Consider the following 13,885-nt stretch of genomic DNA (forward strand, 5'->3'; position numbering starts at 1 on the left):
TGGAGTACTGGACCCAATTACCAATGATTAAGACTGCCTTCATAGAACAATAAGGTCCCTTTCAATTCTCTGGAACATTGTTTTCAACAGTGAATTGGAAGGAAATAGCCTCTACAACTAAATACGCAGAGGTCCTCAATAGTGGCTTTCCATCGCGATAGTGTATAATTTAATTTATGATAACTTGCCTGTAATACACTGGCAATGGCGTCTCAGCCTGGCTTTCATTTGCACCCTTCTGCTCTGCAATGGGCTTTCGCAGCTCGAAAAAACTGCGAAAGTCCTTCTCTTGCATACAGTCATCGTTCACCAGGTCTGTCACACTGGCAGTCCCATACTTTCTCCTTAGCATAGACTGAAGCCTCAACTTCTCCATACAGTGGTTGGGAATCTGTTGGCTGACAATCCACTTTGCCGTGGTCTTGGTCAGTTTTTTCAGTACAAGCTCATCCCACTGAATTTTCATCCTGGGTTTGTCTTCCTTATCACTCCTTGTGGTCTCCTTCAGAGAGCTATAGACATTAGGCACCCAACGCAAGCCCGTTCTTCTGACGGCATCCGACCAGCTGTCCTGGTTGATGGAAAAAGTCAGAGAATCTTTGGCAGCCAGTGGAGCAATCGGTGGAGCCTGCACAGGTGGTAGAAGTATCGCTTCTTCATTCTTGGAATGTGTATTGATCCACCTTTTCTTTTTGCTCTTTTGTTTTGAGATATGTGCCAGTGGTGCCAGTGGACCAGATACATCATACAAACAGTGGAAATTAGCTTTGCTGTAAGGCACAGCCTCAGGTCCCATCTCCATAATGACATCTTCTGAGAAAGTAATGCCATGACACGCATTGGTGAGGAGTTGCTTGTACACTTTCTGACCAAGTGAATTCTTTTGGGACTTGGCCTTAACTTTGGCAGGTTGGAAGACATCCATGATTTTGGCTAGTGTGACTTAAGGGCCTGGAGGTTTTCCTTTGAGAAGATCAGAACGTTTAACATTAAAATAGCCTACATTATCTGGGTAGGAAAATAAAAATAAAGGAAAATAAAGAGTTGATATCATTTTGAGAGTCAATACATTGCACTTTAAATTGCTTGGTGAAATACTAAAACATTATGATCTCTTTAATAGTATGAATGTAATGTTATTTCACATCTCACCTATCCACAACTCACTCCTTTTACTTGTCCGACAACACGTTCCACAATTTTGGTAACGCTACCTAGCCTGGTTAAAGTCATAACAGAAGTACGGTCATTTAGGCTGACACTTACCAATCACGGTCAAATAAATTCTATTCAATCTGATAACTTCAACTGTAACAGATACGAACGATTATGTGACTAACATTAGCAATATATACCTGCGTGAGATTTTTTGCATAACACACCGTAGGCTACTTCCCAGACTTCTGCTCTGGGGAGAATGTTGACGTTGTCATGCCAACAGCATTAGGTCCTTCATGTGGCTTTGTGGTAACAGAAGTCAGGCTTCCCAGTTGACTAATTGATTCATGTTTAAAATCTGAAATTATAGCTTTATGTACGATGTATTTGTTCCAGTTTTGATTGAACTGCTAATTTACTGTAGCCTATGTTAAGCCTCTCCCGAGGTGAACTAAAGACTCCCACAGCGCATTCGGCCTACTCCGGGTACTGAAGTACCATGGGCGACCGGGCCTTTTGCTCGGCAGCGCCACGCTTATGGAACAGCCTCCCTGACCACTTAAGGGCAACGCAGACGCTGGACTCCTTTAAAGCTGGACTAAAAAAAATTTTATTCAGGAAGGCATTTCTGGCCTTGTGTTAAATCTTATGTTAAAATGTTAAAAAGTTTTCTATTATGCTTATGTTAACTAATTTTTTTTTATTGTATTATTATAGTTAGTTTCTAATATGTTGGCACTCTGAGATTCTTCTGAATGAAAAGTGCGTTACAAATAAAATGAATTATTATTATTATTATTGATGTGTCAGATGCTGACTTAACTTGCTACTCGTGCGAAGAGGGGGCACATTCAGACTTTGTGGGCTTAATGTGTGGTTATGGGATGTTAAAATCAGTCATTTGAGTAACTTTTACGTTACGTTACTTTAAGTGAGTGAAAGATGAGTTTTTGACTTATCTACATTTTACATGTTGAATAGGAACTTGGCCTACACATTAATGTGTAACATGACTAAGACTAAGTAGCCCATCAATCCATAGCCTAGGTAATATTCTCACTAACAAACCAAGAAGAACATTTCAGTCAGCCTACCCCTGTCATGATTCTGAATGAAATTCTTTTGACTGACTTCTGAGCTACTTTAAGTATTATGTATTTAGAGAAGAACCAACAGTACCTTCTGGCCAGTAGCATTACCTGATAACAACTACCACAGGCTTTTATTTAGCCTTCTGCATTTATTTATTTACCTACTGTATTTATTTGGAATTTTTGACTTGAAGGGTAGAATCGTCTGACTTTCAGTAATTTTCAATAAGGTTTGGATCATTACTTTAAAGGTCAGACTGGCCTTCAACAGGTTCATTCAAACAACATAGTTTGTGCATAACTTAGAACCAGAGAAATAGGCTACCAGTGAGTCTGGACACTTTTGAGGCACACCTCATAGATGTATTTGGTACTAGTACTACACCACTACAGAGGGAAAACATTATTTACACACACCATGCCATATTCTACGGATTATTTTAAACTATCGAACTAGTGCCAGGATACCTTTATTTGTCCTTGGGGTATTTAATTCCATAATTGTTTCTCGTTTCTTTGAATAAAAACTCCTAAAAGCAAATAAAGAATGAAAGGTGAAAAGTTTTATTTCAAAAATATCCACATACGTCAAATATTTTTGTCATGCAGTTTCTTTCAAGTGTGTTAGTTTTGTGAAAACAATTGAAGTATACTTCTGAAACCAATAACACAATGATATATGCCTAAACACATCTCTGTATGTACTTCAATAAAAGAAATATAAAAACATGTCACAGTGTTCTCAGAGAAAGTAAGTGAGTAAATGTAAAACTTTACTAACAAAATCCATAATGTCAGAGGTCCCTTCCACGATTCAATTTCATTTTTTTTCTAAAACCACAACATTCTGTAATGATCTAATCCACAAACTTTGAACAGTTTCTTTGGGTGGAAGTAAAACAATAGCAGTGTGTTTAATGATGATAATTTAATGGAACTGACGTTGGATTTAAGTGCTGATATGTGCATAGGATATGCTTGGCTATTATATACAACAATAATATCCTCTTTCCTTTATTTTAAGACAAAGCTGTAAATAAGACAAGTGGTCCCAAGAGTGTTTCTTGTAACAAACAAGGTGATCCCCATGTTTCCTTTCTTAAGCTTGAGAAAAGCTGCATGTTGTTTTTTTGTTCTGCGGGTATTTTTATATGGATGTCAATTTAATTTGGCTCACACCCAAAATCCCACTGTTCACTTTGGACTAAAAAAGAGCAGTGGAGCATATGTTTAAGTTAAGGAAATAATTTGCAGAGATGCAAGATGAAGATAGATTGATCAGGGCAATTGCCTCCTGTGGTCAAACTTTAGACACTCCATGACCAATAAAGCACCATTACAAGGTATGTGGATGCATGCATTAAAATCTAAAATGCAATTTCATCCGGGAAAAATATTATTGTCAAGGTAGTCTCATAGGGCCAGAACTGACTTTGCAACATTGTGCACAGTGCACATTTTTAACCAACTTTATGGCAATTTTAGTCACAAATATTATTAATAGATATCTGGCCACGACCTGCCAATGTTTTTTTCTATTCAACATCCCTACTTCGAGATTGTGGGTTTTGTAATGAAAACCAGTCTTTTCAAGCCAGTTCTATCTGGTCACTCTTTTTTTTTATTGTCACTGCTTTTAAACCTTTATGGATGACTATTGGCATGAGGTTGAGCACATAATGGTTTTGCTTCAAGACAGATTTTCCAACAGTTGGTTCTAGATGTTAATTATGATATAGGCTACATCTAGCTCAGGGTGAGTAGTCTCTCTATCAGGCAATAACTTACCATGATTGCATATTTTCATGAAAATTCATTCATACCCCTAGATTTGTTTGTCAGGTATTAAGTGGTTCTGTATAAATCCAGCCCTTTGGGTAAAGCCAACAGATATACAGTATATAGATACAGAATAATGGCAAGTGACTTTTGATTCTTATCCACAGTACCCTGACAACACAATTAGGGGTATATTTCTCTCACAGCACATCATACAACAACACTAGTCAAATTAAACAGCATTTGGTGGCTAGTTTGGTGTCCTGTTGTCTTGACTTCATTAGCATTAGAACAACAACATGTCTATGTATCTCCTTGGCAGAAAATTAACTGATAGAAAGTTGAATTCCTCTGCTGTGTCTTTGCACACAGTTCCCTCCACAATTAAGTGTGTAACATTTGGAGTAGCACTCATAGTCACTTGGCTGCCCTTACAGTCACTGGGTTGCTTAAGTCAAAGAGTGTCCTCACAGCGAGGTCTCGAGGCAACTAGACCCACGGCGCACGTAGTACCGCCGCACCTCGCTAGTGTCCCTGCATCCCTCAGGCCGGTGTACGATGAGCACAGGGAAGAAGCGTGCGTCGCGGTACGTGGGCGGGCTGTCATTGAGCGCCATCTGGCTGGAGGAGGACCGGCAGCACTGCTCGTCCGGGCAGCAGTGCTCGGTCATCGTGCTACTGCGGCTGCGCCACAGGCCCACCGTGTGCTGCGAGCCATACATGCGGCACAGTGAAAAACGCGACGTGTCCAGTGACAGCCGCGAGTGGAAGGCGTGGCGTGAGAAGATGGACGAGCAGCTGGAGCTCTGCAGCATGGCCCGCCTTGGGGGGCCTTCCGTCCCGCCGGCTCTGGCGCCGCCCTGGGGGCGGCAACAGTGCTCGCAGTCTTGCACCAGCGTCCCGTAGCTCCGTGCCGGGGGGTTGTCCAGCAGGAGGCAGTTGGTGGAACGGCACTCAGTCGGGCCAGAGGCCCCTATGTTCATCAACATGGCCTCCGAGTAGCTTGGGATGAGTTGACGGTTGGAGCGGATGTGCCACTCCAGCTCCGTGCTGTCCAGTGTCTCTGCTCGGGGGAGGCTGCAGCTCACTGCATTGTTCCGCACTGGAACATCTTCCTCTGGAGAGGGGCTGCTGGCTGTGTACTCCAGCCCAAAGAGTTTCTCCACGCGATAGTGCACAAAGGCGGTGCGGTACTCTATTAGCACCCTCAGTGGCCAGGAAAGCATAAATAGAGCAGCAAGCCAGAAGGCCACGTGTGAAGCGTACCATGGAAGCCGATCAAGGTCCCTGTAGGCCAAGAGCTGCTCTTTAAAATCCACATTTTTCAGCTGCATCCCTTCCCGTGCCTCCATGTAGTCATCCAGACCCTCGATCTCTGAGAAAAACCGCGCACGCTGGTTGAGGTAGGCGTTCTCAGGCCCCGCGCCGGCGAAGCTAAAGCACTTGGTGAAGCGGAGGCGTGTGGCCGAGTGGCCCTCCAGGCCCTGCAGGTAATGTGAGATATCCCGCATGCCGCAGTGGTTATATTCAAACTCGCCCTCGGCCACGTGTGTGTTGACGCGCTCGTGGTACACCTGCGTGGTTGTGTACGCGTCGCCGTTGCGGTAGCGCGTCACTTGACGGGTGCGGCGCACAAAGTGATAACTGATGGCCTTCCACCAGATGCAGGGCCGTGCGTGGCGCATGCGCAGCACGCGCTCGTACACGCTGTCCACGTTTGCCCTGCTCTGGAGCTCGCTACGTACTTGGCAGTGCCAGCACTCCACAAGGTACACCGCGTACAGCATAAGCATGAAAGCCAGGGGGATGTACACATAGCCGTCGGAGCACGGACTGTCGTGGTAGATCATGGAGCGGCCCACTCCGCCGCCTCCGGTGCCCCCACCGCGCAGGTTGGTGATGGAGGCCGTGAGGGAGGAGGTGGCGGAGGAGTCGAAGCTGAGCTTGGTCACGCTGGTAAGCTGACACCAGGCCACAGCGCCCAGGCAGCTGTACATGAGGAGGGAGAGCAGCAGGCAGCGCCAGTGGGACTCCCGACACATGGAAGCACTGAGAGACTGCTTCACCGGCTGCTGCTGCAGAGATACAGCACAAAAACACACATAAGACACACGTGCACAATCACACATAAAGACTCAGTGCTATAACTAAACTTGGGTAATGGCTAAAAGATAACACAGCAGATTACAAACATCTATGATATTTGGTGTTGGGTTGCTTGGCCCTTTCCTGTAAATCTTAGTCTTACAATTTTAAACAGTAAATTGTGAAGTAAAAGTAATTAAGGATACGTTTAATTCAGCACACAGTGGCATAGAACTAGATCACTACATAAGTACCTCCTTGTAAGTGTCGTCCAAATGATGTAGTATTACTTAGATCCCTGGCACTTCAGAAAACATGTATGGCAAAGGCATCTCTAATCTTTCAAGCTTGTTTATGCTATCAGTATTGAAAAGACCCTCAGTCATCAAAACATGATGAAGTATGGAGTGTTTTGAACCCATTGATTACAGAGAGCAGCATTTATGCGTCAATGCATGTGAAGGAAGACCTATCATGTTGCCTAATTCAATCCCTGTACTTCAAGGATTAAATGGCACATCATTTTCTTAACCACTTAATGGCCGTTTGCAGATATGCGTGCCTTGGGGCCAGTGGATGAATTCAAATGGAATGAATATTTAACTCCAGCGTGAGAACAGTGAATATTTAATTCCAGCGTGAGAACAGTGAATATTTAACCCCAGTGTGAGAACAGTGAACAGAAAGCTCAACTTAGCAGAGTGAACGATAGGTCTCTGACAAAGATATGAGCGCTAAAATGAGATTTTTGTGGTGTTGACCCTTCTCCTCAATACCAATTATCAGGATGTTCAGGAAAATGGCCTCAGACTGTTTGAAAAGCAATTCCTAGTTCCAACTATAAGCTTCAAAGAAAATACATTGTTAGCTGCCCCCCAAAAACAAGTTCCTCTGACTGATATGAATAATGAATAAATGTTAGATGACAAGAGACTGTCTATATAGTAACATCATATTATGTGATAGTGGCATTGTATATTGTGTGTATATTCAATCAAATTATTTTAAATAATCTTTGACCCATTTCCAAATTCAATCACTTTCTGTATTTAAATCAAACTCCGGCACATCCCCATTGCATAACATCTTTTTCATGATCCCAGAGATACAATGGATGTGTTTGTAGGTGGAGCACAGCGATACTATTGTAGTTGATATTCATGCGAGCTGAATGGCTTAGGAGGGCACAGCCGAGGCTATGTAACATTAATAATTAAATCGTCCCATGAAAGAGAATGGCAAACACATGCTGAAAAGCCGGAAGGCCACGTGCTACTGATTCCACATTGTGACAAAATCTAGTACAGTAAATCTTTCATAACTTCAGGCAAAAGAGTACCAGAACATGTCAGTGCTAAAAAACTAAAACTGTTGTTTTTTTTGTGAAACTTTCAGGACCAAAGTAGAGATAAAACATCATCTCTCCCCAGACGCACTTTGTTTTAGTGGCACAGCAATAGCATTGATCTTTCAGAGAGTGTTTTCTCCAGACGGACAGCTCACCACTGAGTAAAGTTAATTCAGCTACTGGTGTGAAGAGAGGGGATTGCTTAATGAAGCCACTATCCACTTGCATTAAATCCCCTGTGAGATGTCTTAACATTGATGTAATTCTGCATAGTGCATATCCAGGGCAGCTTGCGGGGGAACAACTGCTGTGTTTATCTGTCCTCCTTCACATGACCATATAGCATTAAAATCAATTTGAAGATGATACCTCAAAAAGTGTCAAATTATTGCATAGTGTTGCTTAAATCAGATTAAACTTCATAACCAATGACTTCTGCTGAAAGAGGAGAAATTAAATGTGGTTCATGGCACTGCCTCTTTACTGTGTACAATTACACTAAGCACCTGACCCAAACAACGCCATGTTACTGACTTGCGCTTACAACCCTGTACATCAGCAGAGGCTCTGGGCTGAAAAATGCTCACACTAGCAGTTTGGACCGCCAGCTAATTTCTCCTTTTCAGCACAGGAGCTTTTTTCTCCTCCCTGAGTTGTCCACTCTTGCCCTTCTCCACTGACTGCAGGGGGCTAAGCAGCCAAGCAATCAAGAGGCTTCACAGAATACACACACGGAAGGTTTTCATTTTTGTTTTTATTGTAGCGACTTTGGAGACACATTATTGTGGTTATATGTGGACTGTGCATTGATCTTGCCTGCATGAGTTGACATCTCTTCCAGGAGATGAATTAGTTTTGAGAATCCTTCTTTGTCTAAGTCCTCACCCTGCCCTGGTTCCCTGAAAGCCCGCGGTTTCTGCTCATCGACAAGGGAGATAAGGAAGGCTGCAGCCAGGCATTGAGGAGGCTCCGTGGGTGCCCCGTCTCCGAGGAGGAGATGGAGGAGATCCTCCAGGAGCAGGAGCTGGCCGCAGGGGCTCAGGCGCGATCCCTCTGGGGCTTGCTGTCTGACCGAAACCTGTGGCGGCAGCTCCGAATTGTCATGGCCGCCAGCAGCGCCATGATGCTTTGTGGCAACGACTCCATCTACTTCTACGCCTCCTACATCTTTCAGGAGGCCGGCATTCCCACAGGGAAGATCCAGTACATAACAATCTGCACGGGCGCCTGTGAACTGACCGCCTCTATCATGTGCAACCTACTCATAGAGCGCACAGGCCGCCGCCGGCTCCTCATGGGTGGGTATGCGATGATGTCAGGCTGGGCGGTGGTCTTCACCATGGCCCTCTGCCTGCAGGGCAAGGTGCCAGGCATGCCCTACTTAAGTATGCTGTGCATCTTCGCCTACATCCTCAGTTTTGGCATGGGCCCTGCCGGGGTGACCGGTGTGCTGCCCGCTGAGCTCTTTGACCAGATGGCGCGGCCTGCCGCCTACATGGTGGCCGGTTCACTCATGTGGCTCAACCTCCTCCTGGTGGGCATGGCCTTCCCGTTCATTGTTGTCAACCTAGGACAGTTCTGTTTCCTTCCCTTCTGTGGCATCTGCGTGCTGGCCTGTCTCTTCATGTACTGGAACCTTCCGGAAACTAAAGGTAGGTCTCTGGCTGAGATCACTGCCGAATTTGATAAGCGTGGCAGTGCAGAAGCCAATGGATCAGAAGGTAGGTCTCTGGCCGAGATCACTGCCGAGTTTGATAAGTGCGGCAGTGCAGAAGCCAAAGGGTCAGAGGATAAAGGTGAACAAGGACAATCAAATCAAGAGGAGGCCCACCAACTCAGAGATCTTAGATCAGGGGAAGAACCAGTGGAGATTAATCATGTACATGTGTGAAGGTTGATTCCCACTCACACAGGTATCTTTCCTGTTGTGAAGGCAATTATTTGTTGTTGTTGTTAAAGTGCTGTCCTGATCTGAATGGCTATCCTTATGCAAATAAGTAAAATTACGGAATGACTTGAAAATGCTGCATGGACTATTCTCTGAAGTTCAAGATATTTTCATCAGAGTTAGGGTTTTAAATTATATTTATTTAATTATTTATTGATTTATTGATTTTAACAAAGATATATCTCAGATGCTTGCCTTTTGTAATAATAATAATAATACATTTAATTTGTAATGCACTCTTCATTCAGAAGAATCTCAGAGTGCCAACATATTAGAAACTAACTATAATAATACAATAAAATAAAAATTAGTTAACATAAGCATAATTGAAATTTTGTGTATATTTAAAATGTCTTTTGAAGGAATCTATCTCCATTTTTATGCACATCTGTAATACAGTGCTTGATTACCTCTATTTGTATTGTTTTATTCTTGAAAAAGAAGTATTTTATTATATCACATGAGTATGCTGATTTTATAATTCCTGCATGTATGTATCATAAAAGCCAAATAGTACTGTGTTTCTCTATAATGACGTCACTGTGACCCTAATTGACAGCCACATCCATACATGCTGACTGCTGCCATACCTGAACACTAGTCAGGGGACTTTATTTGAATGCTGCGTGAAGTCTATAAAGACTGAGCAAAACTGCCTGATTAAGGCTGTTGGACTGAATATCAAATTAAAGGCGATATTGCACTGCCTATGACGTTTATATATGCATTCTGTGTGTTCTTGTTTTTGTTTTGTTTGTTTGTTTTGTTTTGTTTGGCTTTTGAAAGGCATTTTGTGTCCGTTGTTTTTTCCCTCAGTGCTTGTCCTAGCAGAGTGTGGACAAGTGAATTAATGAAGGGGTTGGGTTGTACTGGGAAAGAAAAGTGTATGCACACTTTTTTGTACTATAGTGTACCACAGAACATTTGGCATGGAGCTGTTTTGAGACATATACTTGAATTTCATATTTACTGTGTTCAATTTTATATTACATATTTTATGTTTATGTTTCTCTTCTTTTGCAATGCAACACTAAACTGCAAAAATAGAGGATACAGCAACACATAATATATGCATTTTGGAATGCTTCAAGTTGTCTGTGTTTTTTTAGGTCATTGTACTTTGAGTAACGAAGTAGTCTTCCTGAGAGGGAACATTTGCTAAAGTTACGGCAGCATGAGTCACTTTTGGGTGAAGTATTGGGGGTAAGTGTTTTGGTGGTTGTAGGGCATTTTGCACCAAAGCTTAACTGATATGCTGAGGTGTGTGTCTGTAAAGTCCACTGTGTGAAGTGTTTGGAAAAAGTTTTTTAAAGATATCTTTAAAAAACAATCGTTACCACAATTTCTTAGTGGCTAGCCTTGAGGTTTTGCGGTATTCTTACCAGCTATTTTAAGTTTGCATTGCTTCCATTCTGATAGAACAATGAATACAGATTTTTTCTCAGTCTCATTATACCGAAAAGGGGCCCAAACATCAGCTTGTTTCTTTCTACCAACTGTTGTTGTCATTATTTAACATTAGCTTTGTGTAAAATAGTTGAAAGGTTAAAGACCCCATCCAGTGAAGATCAGGTTAACATGTTATATGAGAGAGAGTCAATGACCAGGCTGAGTATGTCTACCAGTGTACCAATAATGGTCTCAAAAACACAGAATAAGACACCTGGGTTTAATACGTCACACAGTGTTGTACAAGTTCACACCTCTCATGAACTAGTTCAAAGTTCAGTTCATACAAGTACACATGAATCGTTCACGTTCATAGTTCACCATTTAAATTCTGAACTAGTTCATAGTTCAGTTCATTTTGTTTTATTATTTTCAGGAGGACATAATTTGCACAGAAAGGTGAGATTTTTACTGTCGGAAACTTTATCAGACAGTGTGTAAAAATCCCGCACATAAAAATGAGGTGGATCGGATGTACTCTCTTTCACTTGCCATTTTTATATGAGACCGAGAGCTGTTGTCTTGGAATACGTTGCTTGTTTGGTATCAGTGGCGATTTTAGCCTGAAATTTCTGGTGGGGCAATTTTGTATGAGGTCATGTCACCGTCACAAAAATAGAGGTAGCTGATTATTATAAGCAGTAGACCTATATAGACCAGTAAGATATGCTATGGGCTGCATTTTGAGTGCCAGCAGGGAGCAGAAATCCTATTTCAAATACATTTCACATGCTTCAGCGCGACACGAAGATGTTGCCTATAATACAGCATTAAAGTAAAATGATTGCATCAAAGTAAAAAGATTAGACAGACACATAGCTCAAATAACTTGCATAATTTATTAAGCTTGTGGCACACGTGTGGCATACAATATGAAGCAAAAGGCACAACTGAAACAAATAACAGTAACAAAACATGCTGCTAAATGAACGAAACTTTGTTCTTGCAGACTGCATTGATACATCCATCAGCTCCAAAAAAAAAAAGTTTGACTCACAGAATCGTAGTGTCTTTGCAGCCTGGTGTCGCCCTCGCACATCGTCTCAAAGTTCGCACTTCCCACAGAGCTTTATGCACGATATCAGCCTCCCCAGTAACGATTCTCCTCCGTCTGTTTGTTATGCTCTAAAATGTTCCGCTGATATGCACTATCTAGCTGTGCCATGATGTTGACCTGCCCCATTAGTCCCAATTGCAGGGCGCAATTGATTATGGGGTTTACAGCTTTCGTGTTTCACTGTTCTTTCTGCCAGATGCTTCAGGTCTAGAGCTGCAACGATTAGTCGTAATCGACGATGTCGATTGTGAAAAATTGTCGACGATGATTTGTATTGTCGACGTGTCATAAAATATATTTAATTTTTTTTTTTTTTTTTTTGGCAGACGCTAGCAGAGCTACCGGTAATTTTCATTCGGCATTGCAATGCACTATAGGAAGTGCGAAACAGTGCATCTTTAACTAATAATAATTTACCATCATTGAGAAAAATGGAACAGAATCTGCAAATAGCCTAGCATACAAATCATGCACCGTTTTCTTTGCCCTCCGTTCTCGTACCTTCATGTGCTGCATATCAGAAATGGCCGACTGAAAAGCGAATTATTCTGAGACGGCTCATGTTACCATGGAAACAATAAACAAAGCTAGCTTTAGTAGCTGCTGCATATGAGATATGGCTAACAGAAAAGTTGTCATTTTTCTCAATGATGGTCAATTATTAGTAGTTAAAGAAGCACTATTCCAGTATTTCAAAGAGAATGAGCTGTGGGAGCACAAGAACAGTGAGTGTCTAGCAGCAATTATCATAGACATATATGATATATCTATAACTTATAGTAAGGTTTAAGCTTACATGTTGGAAAACAAGAACGTCTCATGGAGGATGCTTGCTAACGCTATTTCAGTTATGTTAAGTGCGATGTAGTAAATCAGTGAATTATCAGAGTAGCCTGTATTTTCGTTTGTAACCTCCTCCACTTAGCATTCTTCAAACAAAAGATTGTGGAAAAAATATATATTTCATAAGTTGAATTTGAATGTCACTTGCAGCCCAGTTATTCTTGCGTTATTTTGCACTTGCAGAGGCTTGATTGCTAATTTGAGTTACTTTTAAAACTTTATTTGCACTTTCTCTTTACTTTTAAAAGCATATTTGCACTTTAATTTGTATTACTATTTCATATACAGTTTGTATTATGATGATTACATTTGTTACTCAAATACATTTGAAATTCAAATTCCAACATTTTGAGTCGTTATTTTAATTTGCTATGGGAAATAATCATTAGATTAGTCGATTAATCGAAAAAATAGTCGATAGATTAATCGATTACCAAAATAATCGTTAGTTGCAGCCCTATTCAGGTCTTTGAATCCATCCGTTGTCCGAACTGAGTCTGCATTAGTACCAATTCCAAAAAGAAGGCATGGGAAACAGAACAGAGCTCGTTTTGATGTGCTAGTGTCTTTCTGTCATACCATTCCGTCTTGAAAGTACGAGTCGCTTTCTGACCAGGCTGCAGCAGGATCAAGTCGTCTGGTCTGTGTGGTCCCAAACGTTTGATTTCTAATTTTTCTTCCAGCGACAATGTACTAAATTGCACCCTCAACAAATAATCTACGTTATTCATTGTATGAATTAAAAAACACTTCCAAAATAGTCGAAACCTAGCGATAGCTAACTGGCAGTGCCGTTACTGGCATTGATCTGACTGTATGTTTTTTTTCTTTCTTCTTAGTCACGGTGTACAGGTCTCGCGGTTTTTGCATTATTCCAGTCTAGTTACCAGGCAGATTTCGTGGGGCACATCTGTAAGTGCCCCACCGCTCAATGTTAACTTTGGCCTGTGTGGTTCACGCTCATTGGTGTTTCCATGGTAATGTTGGGGCAGCGTGGGTCGTTGCCCCACCGGAAAGGGAGGGACAGTGGAGAGCAGCATTTCACAGAGCAAGCACAGACAGAAAAACACACGAATCAAATTACTCCAAAACAAGACTAATGCTTGTGAGTCAAGTTTATTCACACA

General features: G+C 42.0%; 2 protein-coding genes across 2 annotated transcripts; one reads left to right on the plus strand and one right to left on the minus strand.

Moving 5' to 3' along the window:
* Positions 1-2,858: 2,858 nt before the first annotated feature.
* Positions 2,859-6,554, minus strand: LOC105899582 (transmembrane protein 151B). Its single transcript, XM_012826780.2, has 2 exons — positions 6,543-6,554; positions 2,859-6,103 (listed from the first exon to the last, which is right to left on the minus strand). The coding sequence occupies exons 1-2, from the start codon at positions 6,552-6,554 to the stop codon at positions 4,496-4,498; spliced, it is 1,620 nt and encodes a 539-aa protein (XP_012682234.1). The 3' UTR covers positions 2,859-4,495.
* A 669-nt stretch (positions 6,555-7,223) lies between these two features.
* On the plus strand, positions 7,224-9,352 carry LOC116223506 (solute carrier family 2, facilitated glucose transporter member 11-like). The gene is made up of 2 exons (XM_042709810.1): positions 7,224-7,239; positions 8,340-9,352. The coding sequence occupies exons 1-2, from the start codon at positions 7,224-7,226 to the stop codon at positions 9,350-9,352; spliced, it is 1,029 nt and encodes a 342-aa protein (XP_042565744.1).
* The last annotated feature ends 4,533 nt before the right edge of the window (positions 9,353-13,885 follow it).

The sequence above is a fragment of the Clupea harengus genome, chromosome 14 (genome assembly GCF_900700415.2).
Source record: "Clupea harengus chromosome 14, Ch_v2.0.2, whole genome shotgun sequence".
Lineage (NCBI taxonomy): Eukaryota > Metazoa > Chordata > Actinopteri > Clupeiformes > Clupeidae > Clupea > Clupea harengus.